The 24,590-nt window shown below is 43.8% G+C and overlaps 2 protein-coding genes across 2 annotated transcripts in view; both read right to left on the bottom strand.

Annotated features, from left to right (window-relative positions):
- Positions 1-9,841, bottom strand: part of LOC119311653 (nuclear pore complex protein GP210-like) — a 17,088-nt gene extending 7,247 nt beyond the window's left edge. The window contains exons 1-19 of the mRNA XM_037587317.1: positions 9,694-9,841; positions 8,737-9,002; positions 7,933-8,102; positions 7,604-7,820; positions 6,829-7,175; positions 5,880-6,059; positions 5,591-5,729; positions 5,356-5,504; positions 3,612-3,723; positions 2,924-3,522; positions 2,702-2,825; positions 2,289-2,569; positions 1,947-2,063; positions 1,798-1,860; positions 1,516-1,707; positions 1,157-1,216; positions 995-1,063; positions 267-392; positions 71-190 (exon numbers count right to left, since the gene is read on the bottom strand). Of these exons, the coding sequence (XP_037443214.1) occupies positions 71-190; positions 267-392; positions 995-1,063; positions 1,157-1,216; positions 1,516-1,707; positions 1,798-1,860; positions 1,947-2,063; positions 2,289-2,569; positions 2,702-2,825; positions 2,924-3,522; positions 3,612-3,723; positions 5,356-5,504; positions 5,591-5,729; positions 5,880-6,059; positions 6,829-7,175; positions 7,604-7,820; positions 7,933-8,102; positions 8,737-9,002; positions 9,694-9,779 (3,417 nt within the window). The 5' untranslated portion in view covers positions 9,780-9,841. The remainder of the gene's footprint in view (positions 1-70; positions 191-266; positions 393-994; positions 1,064-1,156; positions 1,217-1,515; positions 1,708-1,797; positions 1,861-1,946; positions 2,064-2,288; positions 2,570-2,701; positions 2,826-2,923; positions 3,523-3,611; positions 3,724-5,355; positions 5,505-5,590; positions 5,730-5,879; positions 6,060-6,828; positions 7,176-7,603; positions 7,821-7,932; positions 8,103-8,736; positions 9,003-9,693) is intronic.
- An 825-nt stretch (positions 9,842-10,666) lies between these two features.
- LOC119311652 lies at positions 10,667-14,064 on the bottom strand. Its single transcript, XM_037587316.1, has 4 exons — positions 13,611-14,064; positions 13,155-13,307; positions 11,928-12,133; positions 10,667-11,241 (listed from the first exon to the last, which is right to left on the bottom strand). The coding sequence occupies exons 1-4, from the start codon at positions 13,977-13,979 to the stop codon at positions 11,034-11,036; spliced, it is 936 nt and encodes a 311-aa protein (XP_037443213.1). The 5' UTR covers positions 13,980-14,064; the 3' UTR covers positions 10,667-11,033.
- Between the last annotated feature and the right edge of the window lie 10,526 nt (positions 14,065-24,590).

Below are 24,590 nucleotides of genomic sequence, written 5' to 3'. Positions count from 1 at the left end.
TAAAGTCTTGAGGAAATGCAAATAACCACATACAGGCGACATTAATTTTAGGAGTGAAGGTAATGATTACCACAAAGGAGGCACCCGGTGTGAGGTAGATGTACTCAGGATGTATTCGCAATGGTTTGTACACTTCCACATTTATAACCTGACTCAAAACTCTTTGCCCAGAGCGTTGCTTAGTACTAACCTGAAGATTGGAGATATAATGAGGGCTGCCAGACAATAAGCATCTCAAACCAACAATATATTGATTGTGAACTTACATAAAGAGACGTTGTCCCAGTTTTTGCAGCTTTAATTGAAAATTTTGGTCCATCCAGCGACTCGCTTGGATTAACATGATCCAGAATTTCATCACCAAGATGTACCTCAATTCCCATGTACTTGTACTGCAAAGAAAGAAATTGGTAAATGGAAAGAGGTGACAGTAATAAATACCAAGAGATCATTTTCTACCCCCAGAGGGTACCTAGCAACCCTAGATCCAACATTAGTTCTTACTCTGAGATTCACATATTTTGTGTCCCTATACTGTGCAGCACTGTACTCTGTGATGAACTTAATAACTTATACATATACAGCTTGTACTGACCGATTTTCATGCATGCTGGGCATTGAAAATGAACGCACAGTTAAGTGATATTTGAATCCAGACCACAATTAACCAGTCCTAGAAACAGCAACAGTGTACATTTGGCTTTATTAAGGTGAAACGAGGAGGTGGTATTACTCCCAGATGGTAGCAGCATATTTCTGTAACGATCAAATGCATCAAGGGCCAACAGGGGGCAGAAAAATGCATTCAGTTGAGATGCTACAAAGTTAGAAGGATTATAAAAACGTGGATTGGACCAAAAAAATAACTTGAGATTTAACGATACTAGATCTGGTATAGTTGATTGAACAGAAGCTTGCCAGTGCAAAGAGAGAAGAATTAACACCAACAAATACAATCAATGGGGGGAAATTGTGCATAGTGGCACTAGCATACCTGAGAATCTCCGAAGACTTGTCCATCTTGGGTCCCAGCTGAAATTTGAAAATCTTTTGTGGTTCCTTCCTAGAAACAAAGCAAGGTGTCAATGGAAATATACCCCAAAGGTTTAGCATCTGGAGAAAACAAATTTGCAACAATGAAAGCATATCACTGTACCATAATGCTGATGTGCTCTTCTGACAATATCTGAATCCAGTCAACATTTGCAACTCTAACCTGCAATAGCATATACAACATGCAAGTAGTTGTCATTTTGACAAATAGTGGGGCAGAAACGAAGATTAATACGCCTGTATTGCTGTGAAATAATTTGACGAGAGTTAGTGTGGCTATTAATGATGACAGGTGTATACTACAAGTTTTATCATCTCAAGAAATATGGTAAATGGCTAAATGGGAGTGTGATAGGCATAACGGGTCAAACATGGCAGGCAATAAAAAACACTTGGTTGACATAACTCATAAGCAAAACGAAATACTGAGAAAATCAGGGACACAGTGGCAAAGGAATATACCAGAGAACTAGTCGATACTCTAGGAGAAAGGCCAATGTCCTGAATTGTCACGACAGCACTGCCCAAGCCTCTAGCACCAAGAATCAACTGGGAACATAGGGCCTTCCCTGGATGTTGAACTATTTGGACCACATGTGTGTCATTGGTAGAGGCATCTAGAAAGCATGTGCCACCACTGACAGCTAAGGTTTCCTGTAGCACAAATACATCAGAGCACAAGTAAAAAAAGAAAAATGATAAATTATTCTATGATGCAGAGAATTCAGAGTTGCCAATACATACCTGTGCTTCACGATGGGAAACTAACAAGACATACTCTGGAGTGACTCTTAACGAAGAAACAATCTGGGTAAACCAAAAATGAGTAGATAAACGTGTTATAGCAAAATCAAGGAAATAATCAACCCCAAAAGAAATCTAGTATGATTTACCTGCAACTGAATAGCATCTGTGAGATTGTCATGTTCGCTTGGAAGAAACATGTGTCCTTCACGGGTTTTGCTAGCAATTCTGGAAGAAAAGCCAATGACTGTAGCACGGGCAGTGCACTGGAAGTTCAAATATTGAAAAAGGATAAATTATGCATCAGAATTTTAAACCACAGGAGGACATACTATTCTTAATTAGATCCTCAACATTCTGCAAACTACTGTACCATTGCTCATATATAGAAGTGGATTGCATCAACAAAATATGAGTGCTAAGGACAAGTATCCATTTGATGTGAAATTCAACATTCAAAGCAGTTGGTGTGGACTGCAAGCCATACTAACCATTCCCGTCGAATTCTGTAGGACAAGAAACCTCTCCCAAGATGACTGTTCTAACATTTCAGCATCTTCGTCTTGATCCAAGTAAGCAAGTCCCTCACATTCAGTGACTTCCCATCTCAAGCAAAGAGAGGACGAATTGGCAAAAAATCTTCCATTTTGATGTACACCAGCAGCAGCTAGACGTATGCTTCTTCCATTTGAGATTACAACAGGAGATACTTGCAGCCTATTGGGGCTACGGTCAACTTTACTTGCCGCTTCCAAAATATCAAGCCGGTTTTCTGTTGAAGTGTCAAAAATGGATAAGTGCCACATCTAAGCTTTACAGAATGAGACTGTAAAAGGTATTTATCAAAGGCATACTGTAATTTATGAATCATACTGGATTATCAATGAAAAGAGCATGATCGTACCATTTTCATTTGCAATCAATGTTACTGCTGATGGTAAGTCACAAACAATTGATAGCTCTGATTTGGCAACAGCAGGCACAGGATGATCCTTCCCAATCATGTTTCCACGTGAAAACAACAGTTTCTACAGAAAAAATATGATAAATTGAATGTATTCAGCAAGGATTAAGGAAGCAATGCATTAGAATTGAATCAACTGATAGCAGTATTGAAAGTGCTTACAAAGATCCCTTTGCTTTGGCAAGAAACTCGGTATAGTCCACTAGATATTTTTTGCACAGCAGTAGAGCCAATGATATAATTTTCTAGTGCGCCAACAACATCAACAGTTTCGACAAAATCAACCACTTTGTCCCACTGTTCAGGCCCTCCAAAGAGAAACACATCCATGGTTGATCCAGGAACCAAGTACAGCTCCATGGGAGAGTTGTTACCCATATTCTGAATTCCACTATGTAATCTAGATAAGTCAACCCAGTAACCACCAAACTGGTTTCCATTTCCTGCTTGGAGTACCAGAAGAGGATAATATGCAGATACTTTTGATGTGGCCTTCAGAAAAATAGGCTCATTAAAAGTCTCAAAATAGGAATCGGACTCGGAGGAAAACGTCGCAACTATTGTGGCTCGACCAGCAGCAGATGCATTTAGAGATATCCAGGCACAAGGATTGCCATATTGTGCCGAAGAACTACTATGATGCTCTAAGGCCTCAACAGTCAAAGCCTCAGATGCATCAACAACTTCAAAAGTTTGATTCTCAGATAGTAGACTCCACCTTATAAAAGCATTAAAATAATCACATCTCGAGTATGGGTGTCCTGCAAAGAGAAACATTATGAACAGCTATTAGAAATAAATAACAGTGTATTCAGATCACAAAATAGCCAGCCTATATCATGTTAATCACCATTAGATGTTTTAAATGTCACAGCAGCATGAAGTTGTGTTCCAACAGCCACCTCCACAGGAAAGATTGGCAATATAGCCAGTGCTGAAGGAGAGGATACTTCAATAATGACCTGCGTTATGAAGCAAACATAATGAGCTGAAAAAACTGACTTGGCAACTTGCTTAAATGAAAGACGAACGAAAACATGTAGGTGGAGTACTAGCCGTACAGAAGAAAGTTCACTCATAAAAGAAAAGAAAGAAAGAAACAGACCCTACGCAATCAACTTACAACACAGTTAAAAGTACCGACCAGAGGACATGCCTATCAAGTGATTGGACCACATGGCTGCATGCATAGTTGCATACACAAATAGCATATGCGAGGGTGGTGTGCTTGTGCATGAGCTAGTGCAAATAGGTATTAGATGGAAAAGATACATCAGGCAGCTGGTTAGTACTTTTTTGCATCTTTAAGAAGATGCATAGACTACTAAATAATTTGGTTCGCTGGATACTAAAAACACAGGAATAGGAAAAACACAGAATATGATAGGAATGCATGTGCAAAGCAGAGGACTGGTAAACAAAGGAATTCTATAAACTTTGGTGTTTGGTTTACAGAAATTGGAAAGACACAGGAATCCTAATAAACACGGTCAAATCAAAGTCAAACCACATGAAAATATATAGTTAGAATGTAATTATGCCACTAAGAATCTTAGTCTCGTTCTTCATGCATAGGTATTTGAAAAGGACCTCCTACATTTTTCCTTTGACACTGAGATCAGAGGGAAATTTCCTTAAATTTTTTCCTTTATCCCATTCCTTTGAACCAAAGGCATGAATAGTATCACCATAGGAATATTTCCTATTCCTACGTTTTTCATCCATTTTTCCTTTGAACCAAAGGAGCCCTTATTAGGTGTGCCCTCTAATTTGAAGTTTTTTGCTACACAAAAGGAAAAGTCTACAGGCGAAATTAGTGGAAGATAAACAATGCATATATTATTTGACTAAAGTACTAAACAGTAGGAACAATACACATTCCCTACATAATGTTTTTACAGTAACTATACACGAAAGGGCAGACCCCACATGCGCTACGGAAAGGCCTACAATCCATCGCCATGCTCATCCCTTGGATGATCTGGAAGCAGCGGAACGAGTGCGTCTTCGAGAATGCGCGCCCCTCGGTTCACACACTCGTAGATAGGATTAAGGCCGAAGCCAAATGTTGGGCACAAGCCGGCGCATTGGGCCTCATGGTAGTCCTTCCCACTAATTGGGATGTTCACTGATAGGGTGCTAACCCATGTAACCACCACCTCCTAGGAGGACTGTATCTTCTCATCTTTTCAATGAAATGAAACGCAAAGAGTCCTTTGCGTTTTCTCGAAAAAGATTTTAGTTTTATGGCTTTTTCTGGCTACAGGTGTTTGTTTACACAGAAGCAACAAGCCAACAATTCCCATTCTATTAATAAGTCATTATTTTAATGTATTTTTGCTATTAAGATGGCATTTTGTGTTATAAATAACAGAAGGGAAAAGTAGGCAAAGCAGTCTTTCTTAGTTCAAAGTACAATAGTTCAACACAAAATATAGATCTCGCAGATCCCAAGCTTTAGTACTAGTGCAGAATGAAATAATTAGATTTCCTAGCGAGTGACTTTTACATGTTTAAAGCAGATAAGAGTATAAACCAGCAGTTTATGAGAGATCAGAATAACAATATACGAAGGAGATTATATATTCACATACCTCATCAAAATTCAGGAAATCAAAGGTAGAAACTACTTTGATGACAGCTTGACCAGGCTTTTTAGCACGCACAGTATGGGAATCAGACACAGAAACAACACTTTCATCAGACGAAAATAACTTGTAGTCCTCCGGCGTCTTACCACAACCTTCAGTTGAGTACAAAAAGAATACCGGTCAAATCCATTTACAAACCAAAAGTGGGTTAAGACTGAAGATATCACGACAATCATACCTCCAACTGCCGTCAGTTCGACTTCCTGATAAACTCCAGGAACCCAGGGTAGGTGAATAATATTGGAGTTATCTGTTCCCTCATCCCAGGTTGCCTTCACTTTACTGCATACATTAACTTTTTGCAGCAGCTTGAGAACCTAGAATGGAATGTGTCGATCCAGCAATCAGAAACCTTTGTGGCTTAATTATGAACTGCCAATACCAATTTAATGTTCTTTGCATACAATACAAGTTAGAACCACCCCGAGAAGAAAGCTAGAAATAACATGAATATGCAGGAAATGTACCTTTGCTGATCCAGATGCCTCTGCTTTGTAGGTTAAGGCAGCAACTAAATATCCTTCTCCCTGAGAAATGGGGAATAGCAACCTAGAAGTTTGCACTTCATAGGAACCTAAAGAGTTATCTGGAACCTGCGATAAGTTCCATAGTTCCACCGTGCTGCTCTCCAATCTAAGATTGTTTTCCTGCCAACAAAAAACAAGGGTATTAAATGAACAAAATAAGATTGCATGTAGTATATGGCCAGAACATCGAATCCATAACCAAAGTGCTCAAATGGTAAAATCATTATAGCTGTTCAGGTTCATTTTCTCAACATAAAGGACGTGGTGTTCCTTCTCCATACATTCATCTATTATGCATAACATTGCGCTAACTTCATGTACAAGGGCGGATAAAAGCATGCACATGCATGCAAAATATTTGATGTGAATATTCAGTTCTGCTGATACAAGCATGCATGACTGCATTTATCTGCACGAACCACAGGAGTGAACTTATTATGGAAAATACATCTAGAATTCCAGAGCCTGGCACTTGTGGCTTGCTGATGTATTGATAAATTCATATTCATATTAATCAGTAAAACAGAGTACTTCACGCATGATTTAAAATTGTGGTGTTCATGTTAATTTTCTGTGCATGGCCAGTCACCCAATTACTTCAAAGAACGGAATCATGTAAATGCAGCTTTGCAGAACCGAGCTCGCTTGGTTAACTAGAGACGCTGGTGCCCACAGGTGTTCAAGGCCTACCAACAGGTGCTAGTACCTGTTGGTCAATGTTATATTTTTTTTTCCAAATATTTTGGCCATAGTAAACTAAACATTGCAAGTGTTACGCAAGATCTTTCACTTAGATTTAATGATCGTCTGTGCATTATCCGTGTGTCCAATAGTAAGTAACCAACAAAGAGACCAAGTAATCAAATGCATAAGATCAGACGAATAGTACCTCTGTAATAAATATCTCTCTAGCATCAAATCCCTCTGCGAAAGCTTTCGCGAGAACCATGTACTTTTGACCAGGAAAAACGTACCATACTTCTGAGGATGGAATACTTGTTATCCCATGAAAATGACCAGAATCATCCATAACAGGAACTAGATAGAGGAAGAGTGTCCGTGGAATAACAACACGTAGAGATGATACTTGTTGGTGGCCAGAAACTCTTGTGTCTTCAACAACGACATCAGTAAATCCCAGACTCAAAGTATGTATAACACCCAAGGAACTATCCACTTGGGCCACCGAAGAGTTCTTCACATGCCAAAGATGGTATTGTGATGGTAGATTAACCACTAACAAAAAGGGAGAAGACCTGTTAGCTTTCGTTAGCAGATATTCAATAAAAAAGTTTTAGCAGAAATTTTCTAAAAATTATACTAAAGGAACATGCCACTAAACCAAAGTGCAGCATTTAAAAATGGGGATTTCAGTGCAAGCATCTAAACCAGTTTCTTTGTTTTCCATTGAATAAAGATTCTGTTGTATGTAAATCGTTTATCTGCTATGGCAGCGTAACTTTTAAGTGTGGTCCTCTTCTGATGTGTTTTCATATATGACATGGCACCACAGTCTACTTTCTGATTAAACTGAAACTGGTTAAGGTACACTTAATATATCACATGACACCACACTCCACTTTCTGAATAAAATCAAACTGGTTGGTATGCTTCAATAGATAATTAGATATCTTGTGGCAACGAAATCAACATTTAGAGAGTACCTTGGGCAATCTTTTGTCGAAAAATCTTGAGTTTGAAATTCACCGAGACACCAAGAGTTACAAGGACGGGTGATGGGGGCTCTAGCGACATAGCTTCAGCGACAGTTAAAGTGATTGTGTCACTCACATGCTCAAACTGTGGTTCAAATAACTGAGCACTAACGACCTCTTGGCCAATCCCAACACCCTTCACGACAAAGAAATCAGAACCAAGATCCTGCCAGAAGTATTACAACAGAATTCAGAACATATATTTTTATATGGAACTGAATGTTTGCTAGAGCTAAAGTGAAAACAAGATGGTGTGTAAATGTTTGATAGCGACATACCCTATCTTCAAGCTCAAACCGCACATTCATCTCAACACAAAAACCACTGCAGTCACTTAAATGTGTTTCTTTCAGTGGAATATGAGCAAGATGATGGTTACTGTTATCAAGCGTCGTCGGGGTAAGCTGCCACATAAACTGCAATCCCACCAATGTCGAGAACACATTTTCTGAATCAAAATGAAAAAAATAAGCTATACTCCCTCCGTCCGAAAATACTCGTCATCAAAATGGATAAAAAGGGATGTATCTAGAACTAAAATACATCTAGATACATCCCCTTTTATTCATTTTGATGACAAGTATTTCCGGACGGAGGGAGTACAACCCAGCATTGAAATACTATTATAAAAAGTAACCAGATGGAGAAAATGGCTAATGGAACTATGCAATTAAGTATTCCACTAGCACGTTTTTAGACCAAGGAAAAGAAGCAGTAACAGTCAAGAACCAGTGTCAGGAGAAACTCAACCACAGAGGGGGCCTCATCAGTCTAAAGAATTCTAGGTTGTGCTTACCAAAACTAAACAACCAAAAACTCATATACTATAATATACAATGGTGCTTATTAATCGCATGGAACAGACTTCATGAATATTTGGAATTTGGAATGATCCAGCAAACAATAAGAACATGGATGCCCCATTGGCAACGTGCAAGACTAATGCAAAACAGCAAAAGCAGTATCACAGTTTATAAAGTACTTTCAACGAGGCATGAACAGGACAATGGCTCTTTCTGTTACAAGAGTGAAGCATGATTATTTTTCTGTTAAAAGTATGGAGAGAGTATGTGAAGAATAACCTTCGTCATCAAAGGCATGAACACGCAATGTGGCGATTTCATCCAGGTCGATTTTAACAGAATGATGGAAAATCCTGATCCGAGAGATTTTGTCGACGAAAACTTTGCAGTGTATCGTGATTCCACTAATAATATCAGTGGCATAGACAGAGGTCTCCTTGCGGCCGCTGTAAGGGGCGATTGATGCCAAACGAGCGCTTGTCGAGCATCTGCTGCTGTCGTTGTACTCTGGCTTAACTGATATAATATCATGATGATCCAATGACCTGTAATATTAACCTCATCAAAATGTACACTGAAACACTACCCCAATGTCCATCTAAGGGATTGGAGAATGGTCCAAAAACAGTCTCAAATCATGAAGTATCATTATACAACTGGCTACAGAATCTTAGAACAAGTAGCAAACAACCACATTGATGCGCAATCCAGATTCAAGTGCACACAATACAGGAGCTTCAAATGGTGTAGACCACCTCAAATTTGAGCAACTTCGATGGATCAAAGGTGAATGACAGAAGACAGCTACTAAATTGAGAATTAAGGTACACATGGCATCTTCCCAGTCTGCAGTCACTAAATAAATCAAAGGTGTATGACAGAAATACAGCAAAATAGTCCGGTTAACTTGTCGATTAAGAGACTAATAACGAAACCATTCACTAGAAGGTAGAAGCACACTAGAGCCTCAAACCTCAAGCTAAACCGAGCAATGCTGTTGTTACTGCATGACTGCATCACCACCAGGATTGGCACCGATACAACCCCCAACATGCAAGCGAGCGCACTAAACAAATCACGCGACATGAACCACCCTAATCGCAGGCCGCGGCACAGCCAGTAACCACGCAGCGCCACGGATTCGCGCCGCGTAACAGAGGCAGCGGCGAGGCGCGCCGCCCGACGGACAAGAGCGAGGAGAAGAAGTAACCGAAGCGTGTGAGCGCGCGCGCGTACCAGGTGAAGCAGCCGTCCCCGCCGACGAGGCGGTACTCGACGGGCCTGGTCATGCGCGGGGGCAGGAGCACGCTGAGGTCCGCCATGTGGGGCCCGCCCGCCGCTGCCGCTGCCGCCGCCGCCGAGGCGCAGAGCAGCGCGGAGGCGACCACCACCAGCGCCACCGCCGCCGCCGCCGCGACGGCCGGCCGCGCGGCCATAGCCCGCCCGCCCGCCCCGAGCCGCTGTCGGAGTAGCAAGTAGGCGAGCTCGGCCGCTAAACCCTAGAGAAGAGGGAGGGGAGAAGTGGGGGTTCAAGGGTGGGGAGGGAGAGCGAAACCGAAGCGGAGGGGAGCGAAAGCGAGAGAAGAGGGGGGTGGTGGGTCTTGCGGGCGCTGGTCCCGGAGGTGGTGGGTCGTGTCGTCTGTCGTCTCGGTCGCCTAGCCACCGTCCTGGGCCGGACCATTCCATTCCAGGGCCAGGCCCACCTACTGCCCAAAATGGGCTGCTTCTCTCTCTCTCTCTTTTCCTTCTCCTTTTTCTATTTCCATTTTTCAGAGAGAACAGGTAGAACAACCCACAGGCACAACAGCCACGTTCCATCCTCTCAAGAAAGAAAATACACAATCTGTTACTGTACTAAAGACATGCATGGTTTGGTTCAGACTAAGCATGAGGATCATTCTACACCAAAAAAGTGGAATGTTTCACCCCATTAAGCATGAGGACTGAGGAGCATTTACACAGAAAATCACATAGCTAAACAAAAAATCCAACATCTTCATGAAATACCCGAGAGATAACTTTGTCATCGAGAGAGTGAGGAAACAAGATATAGCTCGGCTCCACCGCGATAATCGAAGAACTGGTGGCATACAAGTGGCCGTATGCTTCACTATGTCACAATAGATTTTATTTATTTATTTATTTCTGCTATCTCTATGCTTTTTTTTTGTAGTGACATTGAACTCAATTATCTCTTACCACAAGCACAGAAGAACGTTTCCTTCACATTATATTCACAGCCGAGTTTTCTAAACGCATACAGGACCAATAAGCATTTTTTGTTACATTACATCTCTAGTTGGTATTTACATTCAGTGGAGAAACAATATTATCTGGGCTATGCCAGTACACAGGGGAATATGTATAGCTTTCCTCTTTTCTTTCTTTTTTTCTTTTGAAGGAAATGTATAGGTTCCCTGGATAGCACACCTAAAATAACAAATGCAATCCGCCTTCGCCCTCGGCGGTGCCGATGCAGGCTCAGGACATCCCTTGCTGCAATCTCCCTGCTATCCGCGCGCGCCACCATGGAGGATGAGAGTGTCAGTGGTCTCTTCAGGACTTGCAGGAGTTGTTCATCTCTGCAGATAGAATGCTGTCCCGATCAGCACAGCCCACAGTGTGACAATCGCCCAGGCGCTCTTCTTCCACTCGCCCGGCGGCCGCAGGAGGAACAGGTTGCCGAAGACGTTTGGCGAAGGCTGCGGTTGGCTCGCGGCCGCCACCATCTTTCTTTTCTTGTCTTCTTGCTCTTGGATCTTGTCACTCCATGTCCCAGCGTACCTGATTAATGCAACAACACACGGCAAGTTAGAATGTTTAATCCAGAAGAACGAATTGACAGATAGTTTCCCTTGCATGAAATGGAAGAGTGATATTTCTATGTAAGCTGTAACTAGCAGTATATGAACATTGAAAATCTCTTGCAGAGTGCAGACGATGTTGCCTACTCACATGGTGTTGTATGTCATAGTTCTGACTCCAGTTAAAGTGTTCAAACTAAGAGTAGAAAAGAAAACTAAATCCAGGATGTATAATTAGCTAGAAAATGAGGTCAATCAAAATTAACAGACATTTACTTATGCTCAGTAGCCAAAATTATTTTGTTGTGGAAAGAAGAAGAAGAATTTAAAAAGATGCTATACTTGCAACTAAAAAACTATTTAGTTACACAATGTCATATGCGGTAGCATAGCAACAAACAACCAGTTCACAGCATAAAATAAGTACAGTTCAGCAGCGTTTAATACTTCATATACTAGCCGCTAAAGCAGATATGTGACTGAAAATAAAAAATTCTCCTTTACGCAATGTTGACAGCCAAGAAAAGTCCATTTTATTTATTTAATGTTTTGCTTGAAGGTGTCACTTAACTCAAACAACGCTCACATGCAGAGAGAAACCAAAGTAGTTGTCAGGCACAGAGATGGTGAGAGAACAAATAGTACGGTGTCAGAAAGATAACTAACCAGTCCCAGCTAGATCCAATTTGCGGTATCGTGACCACCTCATCGTTGGAGATCTTCAACTTGGGCGCCTCAGCAATGTACCGGAATTCAGCTGCTTGTCTCCTGATGCTAATCATTGGATGTGTATTCTCCAATTCTTTGTACAATGCTATGGATTCCTTGTGCCGCCTATTGGCATCGTATGCCATTGCAAGCCAAATTTGAATCTGGAAGTGAGGGCAGGCAGTAGATGTCACTAAGGCACCTATACAGGATCTTTCATCATAGTTTACAGCCATGATCAAGGTTCATTGAAATCAGTGAACTGGACCGGGTGACACAGGCTGCTCATATGTTGATCATACAGGATGATGCTAGCTTGATCTAATATATGCACACGAAGAATAATTTCAATTCTCAATGCAAAATGCCAGTCTTTCTCGTAGGTTGAGATGCCGCTAAGGTTGTGATAACAAGCTAACAATGACATGTGCCAACTGCCACTAAGCCCATTTATTGCATTCTTACCAGCAGTGCATTCGAACTGCCTGTAAACATACCAAGCACCAGGAGCATTTGCTTTCAGCATCCATGCCCACAAAACAAAAAAGGAACTCCAACATAATTCCAATTGTGTGAAGCTTTCTAGTTCCCAGTCTCCCACCAAGTAAATAACTTCTATGATCAGTCTTAATTTAGTCATTGTCATTGATTCAAATGTTTACTCCCATCACTTTACTTTTGTAAATACCAGTTTGGAAAAGTTAGCAATCAGATCATGCAGACTTTTGTCCATGGTTTTGAAGGATTCATATAAGGATGGGATACCTATATACGGCGGGCTTGTGAAAATTTCTAAGAATCAATGAGGGAGCCATGAACCACGGGGCGAGTACTCTGGAAGAAATATTTTGGTTCTCCCTGGCTCTAGCTATCTTCTTGTTCTGCATATGTTGTGCTGGTTTCATCCTTCATTAGCTCCCTTAAACGACCATTTAGAAGGACAAAGTTAAGGTTGACTGACACCACATACATCTGATGTCACTCCACTATGTTGCGTATAACATAGCAACACAAGACACCGGCATAGCTAATAGTAGTGAGTCACTTAGCACTAGCATCAATATTCTTTCTAGCACGGGCTTATATGCAGAGTCCTTCAGCAGACAAGTGAGCAGACTACAGGTAACCTCATACGCATGGATCTCATAGCAATGTTATGACATGTCCAATATAGATAGATACTACCTCACCGCCGAGGAGCGAGGAGGGGCGTATGATGGTGAGTGCAGCCTCCAAGAACTCGATGGAGCGGCCATACATCCCTTTCCCATACGCCCTTTGCCCCAGATCGAACATCTGTTTCCCTGTCGCCCTCCTCTCGGCCTGCTCCTTGGCCACCTGCAATGCAAACACACCCCAGTATGATCAGCCTCCTTCCCCAAGTTCTGCAAGTACCCAATTCTAGAACAATGTAGGTACAAATGGGATGATAACAAATTCTAAGCAGTAAACTAGCTAGCTATAGTGTGTAGCTTGGTTTAATCCAATTATAATCCCCCCTCTCCATGCTAATTTGGTTCTGCAGCGTCAGTATGTCAGTGCGGCTGTGCACATGTGCTGCAGTGCTGCTAAGTAATCTGCAATCAACAACGCGGCGGTGGCGGTATGAAGCTGTGGCCGTGAAGTAGAGGGACTGGGGACCTTCTGGAGCTCGCGGCGGACGCGCTCGCGCTTCTCCTCCTCGGACTCGTCGTCGGGGGCGGCGCGGCTCTGCAGCTCCTCGGCGGTGCGCTCCAGCTCGTCCATCTCCTCCGCCTCCTTGAGCCGCCGCGCCATCTCCGCCTCCCTCTCCCTCCGCTTCTCCTCCTCCGACGGCTCGTCCCATCCGCCCCGCCCACCGCCCGACGCGGACGCGGCGAACCTGGCCGGCGCGCGCCCCCGGGCGCGGGAGAGGCGGCAGCCGTGGTGGGGCCTCGGGGCCCAGCCGCAGAGGTGCAGGCGCGGCCGGCAGACGGCGATGCGTGCCCGCGGGGCCGCGGCGGCGTCGCCGAGGAGGAGACCGGCGGCCATCGCCGGAGGAGGGGGCAGGAGAAGAATGTAAATTTCTTGCTCGCTTTTTCTACACGTCAGTTAAATAGCCGTCGCACGGCACTGCTGCGGATGACAGTGGGCCCGGGCGCTGATATTTCTCGAGGAGGAAGAAAGGATGGGTGGTGCTGGCTGATTCGAAAGGTGTGTAGCCATCGCCCACCATGTTTCTCACCAGAAGAGCATGGAAAAACATGCAAATAGTAGTACTTCAACAACACTACGACTGAAAAGAAAAATGTGCTTTTTTTGGTTTTCTCTGATAATTCCAATGGGTTTCCCTCCATCCTCTTTCCCAGTTGCTCCGGAGAATTTTGGCCCTCTTTTTTTTTTGCGAAAGGATCTCAGGCCTATATTAAATCAGACGAGTGATACAGAGCACCCCACACAGAAGAAAAATTACAAACGGGTCCCTGGGGAACCGAACCACCCCACACGCCGACGTGAGCTGACGGCGCGCCGCCGCTGCCGCCGCCACCACCGCTCCCACCGAAGCCAGCGTGCCCTTGTAATCTGCGGTCGGACAATCTGCGGACGAGAAGTCTTCAGCTTCAGCCCATCTGGACCAGCACGACGGAGAGACACTACTAGGAAAAACCTTATTCACAACATCGTAGCAGCAGCGCTGGACAAAATCATGTGCTACTGCTACTTAGTAGCAGCGTGTATAAATAAACCACGCTACTGCTATAACTTTAGCAGTAGCGCATACTAGCAAAAACCGATGTTGCTATGTCTGAACTGGGCGCACATGGCTAGCCCAACTTAGCAGTAGTGCGTATCCTTGCCCAGCGCTACTGCTATTCTCCTTAGCTGTAGCGCTTTTATCGGACCCGCGCTACTAATAACCCTACCTTATCCACCCCACGCGGCCGACCCTCTCTCACTCACTCTCCCTCTCAGTCACTCTCGCCCGCGCCGATACCCGTCATCCGTCCGCCACCGAGGTACTCCCTCCTTCCCTCCCTCCTCCTCCCACCGCGCCCTCCTCCTCCGCCTCCGACCGCTCCCTCCTTCCTCCTCCGCCGGCAGCCCTCCTCCCACCGCCCCTCCCTCCTCCTCCTCCGGACCTCCTCCTCCCCCCCTCCTCTCTCCTCCCTCCCTCCCTTGTCTCTGTTCTTGCAAATTGTAGGTAATTTAAATGTAGATTTTAGAATGTAGACATCGTAGGCTGTAGTTTTTTAATAGAATAATTTTTTTTGACTATTTTAGGTGTTTTGAATAAAATAGAAGTAAGAAATTTTAGGGTAGAACTAGGATAGTAGAATTTTTAGCAAGTGTTTAATAGAAATAGTTTATTTAGTAAGTGATTAATATAACTAGTTTATTTACATTAAGTGCTTAATAGACTAGTTTATTTAGTAAGTGCTTAATAGAACTAGTTTATTTATAGTAAGTGCTTAATAGAACTACTTTATTTAGTAAGTAGTTAATAAAACTAGTTTATTTAGTGTTAGGATTATATATAAGATATTTTGAAATATTTTTGTTCATATTTTTAACCATTGAAATGCAATGACCATCAATAAGTGGCCTATGTTTTGCCTGAGTGTTGATTAATTTTCGTTACGGCAAATTTAAGGCGCTCGATATGTCCTTTTTAGCAAAGGTCATGCCGGATTTTTGGGTTTTGCCATCGAGTTATAATTTTTGAATTTTGAACACAGGAGATGTCTGATGACGATGGGATCCTGGAGTGCGGGTACTGGTACGATGATCGGGGTGTGCGCGGCAGGTTTCCTTGCCTGCAAAATGATAAGTTTTTCACCGTGAAGCTGGAAGAGACCTTTGATGTTTGTATGGTACGCAACGACAAGCATTTCATCGTAATTAATATCATCATTTGTGCTTCTTTTGTTCAACATGTAATTTATGGAAAAAATTCAATTCGATTAGTACATCCCGTGCCATGCTAGACCATATGTATTGGAGAAGCTTGGTTTTGGTTTAGATGACTTTGAGAATGTGGAGACGAGGAGGGGTCACTTAAGAACTAAACATGGTTATGAGTTTCTGGTTAAGCTGTACAATGCGGTCGATCGCTCCCATTTCGTTGCTCTAATTGGGAACTCTCTTCAAGGCATATGGATTTGAGGAGGGAGTGCAAATAAGATTTGATATTCATCCCGAAGATTATGATGATGATGATAATATCGACATCTGGGTGGATGTGGATATGCCTCCAGTTTTGCCTAGATATGAGTTTGTCAAACTAATTTGTTAAGTTCGGTAATTTATGTTGTTAATTTAAAATTATTTGGTGTCTGTCCGTCCGTACTAAACTTATTTATCTATAATTGTTAGCTTATTTCTTATGTTCAAGAAATACTAGGAATGTAGTAGACAGCACATACTACAGTTATGACTCCAAGCTTAACTGTGAGGAGAAAGGTTATCTTGTCTCATTAATAGAAGATGTTGAGGCCTTTAAAACCAGTCACTCTATCAGCCCAAATTATACTAGATATGTGCCACTAGTCCATAAATTACTTGATGGTAACTTCATTGCCAAAAACTTTGTAAGATTTTGTTAATGATGGTAACTTCATTGCATACATTATTCTTAAGTGAACTACATTGCTAACTATATATGTTACTATTACGTTTTTGAACAGAGGCTCTCGAAGCAGGTTGTGCCTGACATGCTATTTATCGAAGGTGATATGCATATGGTTAGCTTACGACAAACTCCTTTGAAGGCTTACCATACTGCATACTCGATTTCTTCAAATGATGAAAGGCTCAAAATCAAAGAATAGAGCAAAGTGATGAATGCGCACACGCAAATAACTAGAGACAAAATGAATGTGCACAAGCCACAAGTTGGAGATAGTTTTATGTCCATTCTCCATTATGGTAAAGGACCAGTTTATCTGTTTTATGGTATTTTAGCTAGGAGAGAGGAGTATGTCCTAAGTATTATGAACAATTAGTTAGTGAAAGATCGAGGATGTCGCCTAGAGGGGGGGTGAATAGGCGCTTTAAAATAATTACGGTTAAGGCTTGAACAAATGCAGAATAAACCTAGCGGTTAATTTGTCAAGCACAAAACCTAAAACAACTAGGCTCACCTATGTGCATCAACAACTTATGCTAAGCAAGATAAGCAACTATGTGATAGCAAGATATATGACAAAGAACAATATGGCTATCACAAAGTAAAGTGCATAAGTAAAGGGCTCGGGAAAGAGATAACCGAGGCACGCGGAGACGATGATGTATCCTGAAGTTCACACCCTTGCGGATGCTAATCTCCGTTTGGAGCGGTGTGGAGGCACAATGCTCCCCAAGAAGCCACTAGGGCCACCGTAATCTCCTCACGCCCTCGCACAATGTAAGATGTTGTGTTTCCACTAAGAGACCCTTGAGGGCGGTCACCGAACCCGTACAAATGGCGACCCTTGGGGCGGTCACCGAACCCGTACACTTTGACAACCCTTGGGGGCGGTCACCGGTACCCGTCCAATTGCTCGAGGCGATCTCCACAATCTAATTGGAGACCCTGACGCTTGGCCGGAGCTTTACACCACAATGATTGAGCTCTGAACAACACCAACTGTCTAGGGCGCCAAGGTACCCAAGAGGAACAAGCTCTAGGGTGTCCAAACACCCAAGAGTAACAAGCTCAAGGGTACCAAGCACCCAAGAGTAATAAGCTTCTCAACTTGTAACTTCCACGTATCACGTGGAGAACTCAAACCGATGCACCAATTGCAATGGAAAGGACACACGGAGTGCCCAAGTCCTTCTCTCTCAAATCCCACCGAAGCAACTAATGCTAGGGAGGAAGATGAGAGCAAGAACAAGAAGGAGAACACCAAGAACTCCAAGATTTAGATCCAAGGGGTTCCCCTCACATACAGGAGAAAGTGATTGGTGAAAATATGGATCTAGATCTCCTCTCTCTTTTCCCTCAAAGACTAGCAAGAATCCATGGAGGGATTGAGAGTTAGCAAGCTCGAAGAAGGTCAACAATGGGGAAGAACACGAGCTCAAGGGATGAGGTTCAATGGGGAAGAAGACCCCCTTTTATAGGTGGGGAAAAATCCAACCGTTATGCTCACAGCCTGCACAGAGCGGTACTACCGCTAGGGCGGTAGTACCCCTTCGAAACACAACAGCGAGGAGGCAAAAAGGCCAGAAGAACCGTCGGAGCGGTAGTACCGCTTGACCTCACTGTACTACCGCTAGGGGTAGCGGTACTACTGCTTGCGAGCGGTACTAAAAAATTACATCCGGGCCCACCACTGCAGGACGAGTTTTTGGTCCAGAGCGGTACTACCGCTGTAGGATCCGCGGTAGTACTGCTCTGGAGCGGTAGTAAAACATTACATCCGCTCCAATTCACGATAGTACCGCTGCAGCCTTTTTAGAACACCAAAACTACCACAACTTTTGCAAACGGACTCTGAATTCGATGAAACCAAGTTTTTTGGAAAGCTAGCGACAAGGTCTAACACAATCTTGAAAGAAATATCAATAAGAAGCAAATTAGAAAAGGCCCATAAGAAAATGGTGAGAACCCTTCCTCGGATAAGACCGGTAAAACCTCCAACACCGAAAACATCATAAAAGACACATGCGAACTCCGTTTTCTATGAACTCAAGCTTGTCATCAAGATGACCATAAGCTCTAAGACTCACAAAGAGAACAAAACAAGAACCAAGAAACAATATGCAAGGATGCAATGGTTTGAGCTCTCTACTAACGATACTATCAAGCTACCAACTTGAGGGCCCCCCTTGATAGTACGGCAAACGATCCTATAACCCGGTCTCCCAACTACCACCATGTGACCGGTAAAATAGAAAACCTATCAAGGGAAAACCTTTGCCTTGCACATGGTCCACTTGAGCTAGATGATGACAATCTTGACTCCCTCAAGTTGGACCACCTTTCTTGATTGCGTTGGCTCGATGAAGACTAGATGATTGCTCCCCCATAGTCCACTATGGGTGAGCCAATCTTTGGCTCATCTTCACAAGTCCATTGTCACTACAATGGGCGGCAAGATTCAAGCACTTGATCTCTTCATGATGCATCACTTGAACTTGCACACCGCATCCTAACCCCACAAAGAACTCTCACGAAGACCATGGGTTAGTACACAGTGTTGGGGAACGTTGCAGAAAATTAAAAAATTTCCTACGGTTTCACCAAGATCCATCTATGAGTTCATCTAAGCAAACGAGTCATGGGAGAGAGATTGCATCTACATACCACTTGTAGATCGCGTGCGGAAGCGTTCAAGGGAACGGTGATGATGGTGTCGTACTCGCCGTGATTCAAATCACCGATGACCAAGTGCTGAACGGACAGCACCTCCGCGTTCAACACACGTACGGTACAGACGACGTCTCCTCCTTCTTGATCCAGCAAGGGGGAAGGAGAGGTTGAGGAAGATGGCTCCAGCAGCAGCACGACGGCGTGATGATGGTGGAGAGGCAGTACTCCAACAGGGCTTCGCCAAGCGCACAACGGAGGAGGAGAGGTGTTGGGGAGGGGAGGGGCTGCGCCTTGGATCAGGTGTTCAGCCCTCCCCTCACCCCTCTATTTATAGGGAAAGGGGGAAGGGGGCCGGCCCCCTCTAGATTAGATCTAGAGGGGGGCGGCCAGGGAGGGGGCTTGCCCCCCAAGCAAAGGGGGGCGCCCCCTTTAGGGTTCCCCCCCAACCCTAGGCGGATGGGCCCAAGGGGGGGCGCCCAGCCCTCCAGGGGCTGGTTCCCTGCCCCACGCGGCCCATGTGGCCCACCAAGAGGGGTGGCCCCTCCCGGTGGACCCCCGGAACCCCTCCGGTGGCCCCGGTACAATACCGATATGCCCCCGAAACTTTCCGGTGTCCGCATGACAACTTCCCATATATAAATCTTCACCTCCGGACCCTTCCGGAACTCCTCGTGACGTCTGGGATCTCATCCGGGACTCCGAACAACATTCGGTAATCACATACAAGTCTTCCTAATAACCCTAGTGTCACTGAACCTTAAGTGTGTAGACCCGACGGGTTCGGGAGACATGCAGACATGACCGAGACGGCTCTCCGGTCAATAACCAACAGCGGGATCTGGATACCCATGTTGGCTCCCACATGCTCCTCGATGATGTCATCGGATGAACCACGATGTCGAGGATTCAATCAACCCCGTATACTATTCCCTTTGTCAATCGGTACGTTACTTGCCCGAGACTCGATCGTCGGTATCCCAATACCTCATTCAGTCTCGTTACCGGCAAGTCATTTACTCGTACCGTAATGCATGATCCCGTGACCAAACACTTGGTCACTTTGAGCTCATAATGATGATGCATTACCGAGTGGGCCTAGAGATACCTCTCCGTCATACGGAGTGACAAATCCCAGTCTCGATCCGTGTCAACCCAACAGACACTTTCGGAGATACCTGTAGTGCACCTTTATAGTCACCCAGTTACGTTGTGACATTTGGTACACCCAAAGCACTCCTACGGTATCCGGGAGTTACACGATCTCATGGTCTAAGGAAGAGATACTTGACATTGGAAAAGCTCTAGCAAAACGAACTACACGATCTTGTGCTATGCTTAGGATTGGGTCTTGTCCATCACGTCATTCTCCTAATGATGTGATCCCGTTGTCAATGACATCTAATGTCCATAGTCAGGAAACCATGACTATCTGTTGACCAACGAGCTAGTCAACTAGAGGCTTACTAGGGACGTATTGTGGTCTATGTATTCACACGTGTATTACGATTTCCGGATAATACAATTATAGCATGAATAAAAGACAATTATCATGAACAAGGAAATATAATAATACTTTTATTATTGCCTCTAGGGCATATTTCCAACAGTTTCCCACTTGCACTAGAGTCAATAATCTAGTTACATTGTGATGAATCAAACAGTTCTGGTGTTGATCATGTTTTGCTCGCGAGAGAGGTTTAGTCAACGGATCTGCGACATTCAGATCCGTATGTACTTTGCAAATATCTATGTCTCCATCTTGAACATTTTCACGGATGGAGTTGAAGCGACGCTTGATGTGCCTGGTCTTCTTGTGAAACCTGGGCTCCTTGGCAAGGGCAATAGCTCCAGTGTTGTCACAGAAAAGTTTGATCGGCCCCGACGCATTGGGTACGACTCCTAGGTCGGTGATGAACTCCTTCACCCAAATTGCTTCATGCGCTACCTCCGAGGCTGCCATGTACTCTGCTTCACATGTAGATCCCGCCACGACGCTCTGCTTGCAGCTGCACCAGCTTACTACTCCACCATTCAACATATACATGTATCCGGTTTGTGACTTAGAGTCATACAGATCTGTGTCGAAGCTAGCGTTGACGTAACCCTTTATGACGAGCTCTTCGTCACCTCCATAAACGAGAAACATGTCCTTTGTCCTTTTCAGGTACTTCAGGATATTCTTGACCGCTGTCCAGTGTTCCTTGCCGGGATTACTTTGGTACCTTCCTACCAAACTTACGGCAAGGTTTACATCAAGTCTGGTACACAGCATGGCATACATAATAGATCCTATGGCTCAGGCATAGGGGATGACGCTCATCTCTTCTTTATCTTTTGCCGTGGTCGGGCATTGAGTCGAGCTCAATCTCACACCTTGCAGTATAGGCAAGAACCCTTTCTTGGACTGATCCATTTTGAACTTCTTCAAAATCTTATCAAGGTATGTGCTTTGTGAAAGACCTATGAGGCGTCTCGATCTATCCCTATAGATCTTGATGCCTAATATATAAGCAGCTTCTCCAAGGTCCTTCATTGAAAAACACTTATTCAAGTAGGCCTTAATGTTGTCCAAGAATTCTATATCATTTCCCATCAGAAGTATGTCATCTACATATAATATGAAAAATGCTACAGAGCTCCCACTCACTTTCTTGTAAACGCAGGCTTCTCCATAAGTATGCATAAACCCAAACGCTTTGATCATCTCATCAAAGCGAATGTTCCAACTCCGAGATGCTTGCACCAGCCCATAAATGGATCGCTGGAGCTTGCACACTTTGTTAGCATTCTTAGGATCGACAAAACCCTCCGGCTGCATCATATATAGTTCTTCCTTAAGATGCCCGTTAAGGAATGCCGTTTTGACGTCCATCTGCCATATCTCATAATCATAGTATGCGGCAATTGCTAACATGATTCGGACGGACTTAAGCTTCACTACGGGAGAGAAAGTCTCATCGTAGTCAATCCCTTGAACTTGCCGATAACCCTTAGCGACAAGTCGAGCTTTATAGATGGTGACATTACCATCCGCGTCCGTCTTCTTCTTAAAGATCCATTCATTTTCTATTGCTCGCCGATCATCGGGCAAGTCAGTCAAAGTCCATACTTTGTTTTCATACATGGATTCTATCTCGAATTTCATGGCTTCTAGCCATTTGTTGGAATCTGGGCCCGCCACCGCTTCTTCATAGTTCAAAGGTTCACCGTTGTCTAACAACATGATTTCCAGGACAGGGTTGCCATACCACTCTGGTGTGGAACGTGTCCTTGTGGACCTACGAAGTTCAGTAGCAACTTGATCAGAAGTACCTTGATCATCATCATTAATTTCCTCTCCAGTCGGTGTAGGCACCACAGGAACGTTTTCCTGAGCTGCACTACTTTCCGGTTCAAGAGGTAGTACTTCATCGAATGTACTTTCCTCCCACTTACTCCTTTCGAGAGAAACTCTTTTTCCAGAAAGGATCCGTTCTTGGCAACGAAGATCTTGCCCTCGGATCTTAAGTAGAAGGTATACCCAATGGTTTCCTTAGGGTATCCTATGAAGACGCATTTTTCCGACTTGGGTTCGAGCTTTTTAGGTTGAAGTTTCTTGACATAAGCATCACATCCCCAAACTTTTAGAAACGACAGCTTAGGTTTCTTCCCAAACCATAATTCATACGGTGTCGTCTCAACGGATTTAGACGGTGCCCTATTTAAAGTGAATGTAGCTGTCTCTAGAGCGTATCGCCAAAATGATAGCGGTAAATCGGTAAGAGACATCATAGATCGCACCATATCCAATAGAGTGCGATTACGACGTTCGGACACACCGTTACGCTGAGGTGTTCCAGGCGGCGTGAGTTGTGAAACGATTCCACATTTTCTTAAGTGTGTACCAAATTTGTGACTTAAATATTCTCATTCACGATCCGACTGTAAGAACTTTATCTTTCGGTCACGTTGATTCTCTACTTCATTCTGAAATTCCTTAAACTTTTCAAAGGTCTCAGACTTGTGTTTCATCAAGTAGACATACCCATATCTACTCAAGTCATCAGTGAGAGTGAGAACATAACGATATCCTCCGCGAGCCTCAACGCTCATTGGACCACACATATCCGTATGTATGATTTCCAATAAGTTGGTTGCTCGCTCCATTGTTCCGGAGAACGGAGTCTTAGTCATTTTACCCATGAGGCATGGTTCGCACGTGTCAAATGATTCATAATCGAGAGACTCTAAAAGTCCATCGGTATGGAGCTTCTTCATGCGCTTGACACCTATGTGACCAAGGCGGCAGTGCCACAAGTATGTTGGACTATCGTTATCAACTTTACATCTTTTGGTATTCACACTATGAATATGTGTAACATTACGTTTGAGATTCATTAAGAATAAACCATTGACCATCGGGGCATGACCATAAAACATATCTCTCATATAAATAGAAAAACCATTATTCTCGGATTTAAATGAGTAGCCATCTCGTATCAAACGAGATCCAGATACAATGTTCATGCTCAAACTTGGCACTAAATAACAATTATTGAGGTTTAAAACTAATCTCGTAGGTAAATGTAGAGGTAGCGTGCCGACGGCGATCACATCGACCTTGGAACCATTCCCGACGCGCATCGTCACCTCGTCCTTCGCCAGTCTCCGCTTATTTCGCAGCTCCTGCTGTGTGTTACAAATGTGAGTAACGGCACCGGTATCAAATACCCAGGAGTTACTACGAGTACTGGTAAGGTACACATCAATTACATGTATATCAAATATACCTTTAGTGTTGTCGGCCTTCTTGTCCGCTAAGTATTTGGGGCAGTTCCGCTTCTAGTGACCCTTCTCCTTGCAATAGAAGCACTCAGTCTCAGGCTTGGGTCCATTCTTTGACTTCTTCCTGGCAACTGGCTTACCGTTCGCGGCAACATCTTTGCCGTCCTTCTTGAAGTTCTTCTTACCCTTGCCCTTCTTGAACTTAGTGGTCTTATTGACCATCAACACTTGATGTTCTTTCTTGATTTCAACCTCTACTGACTTCAGCATTGAGAATACTTCAGGAATGGTCTTCACCATCCCCTGCATATTGTAGTTTAGCACAAAGCTCTTGTAGCTTGGTGGGAGCGACTGAAGGATTCTGTCAATGACCGCCTCGTCCGGGAGGCTAATCTCCAACTGGGACAGGCGGTTGTGCAACCCAGACATTTTGAGTATGTGCTCACTGACAACTGTTTTCCTCCATTTTACAACTATAGAACTTGTCGGAGACTTCATATCTCTTGACCCGGGCATGAGCTTGGAAAACCATTTTCAGCTCCTCGAACATCTCATATGCTCCGTGCTTCTCAAAACGCTTTTGGAGCCCCGGTTCTAAGCTG

The sequence above is a fragment of the Triticum dicoccoides genome, chromosome 5B (assembly GCF_002162155.2).
Source record: "Triticum dicoccoides isolate Atlit2015 ecotype Zavitan chromosome 5B, WEW_v2.0, whole genome shotgun sequence".
Classification (NCBI taxonomy): Eukaryota; Viridiplantae; Streptophyta; class Magnoliopsida; order Poales; family Poaceae; genus Triticum; species Triticum dicoccoides.
This window is presented reverse-complemented; position numbering and strand designations above follow the sequence as displayed.

What these genes read in the sequence shown, in the direction of transcription:
- LOC119311652 (XM_037587316.1), bottom strand. Translation starts at nt 13,979, where the DNA reads ATGGCCGCCGGTCTCCTCCTCGGCGACGCCGCCGCGGCCCCGCGGGCA. An exon ending in TCCGCCGCGAGCTCCAGAAG is followed by an intron (nt 13,308 to 13,610) that starts GTCCCCAGTCCC and finishes TTTGCATTGCAG; the next exon opens with GTGGCCAAGGAGCAGGCCGA. An exon ending in ATTGGATCTAGCTGGGACTG is followed by an intron (nt 11,242 to 11,927) that starts GTTAGTTATCTT and finishes TGCATTAATCAG; the next exon opens with GTACGCTGGGACATGGAGTG.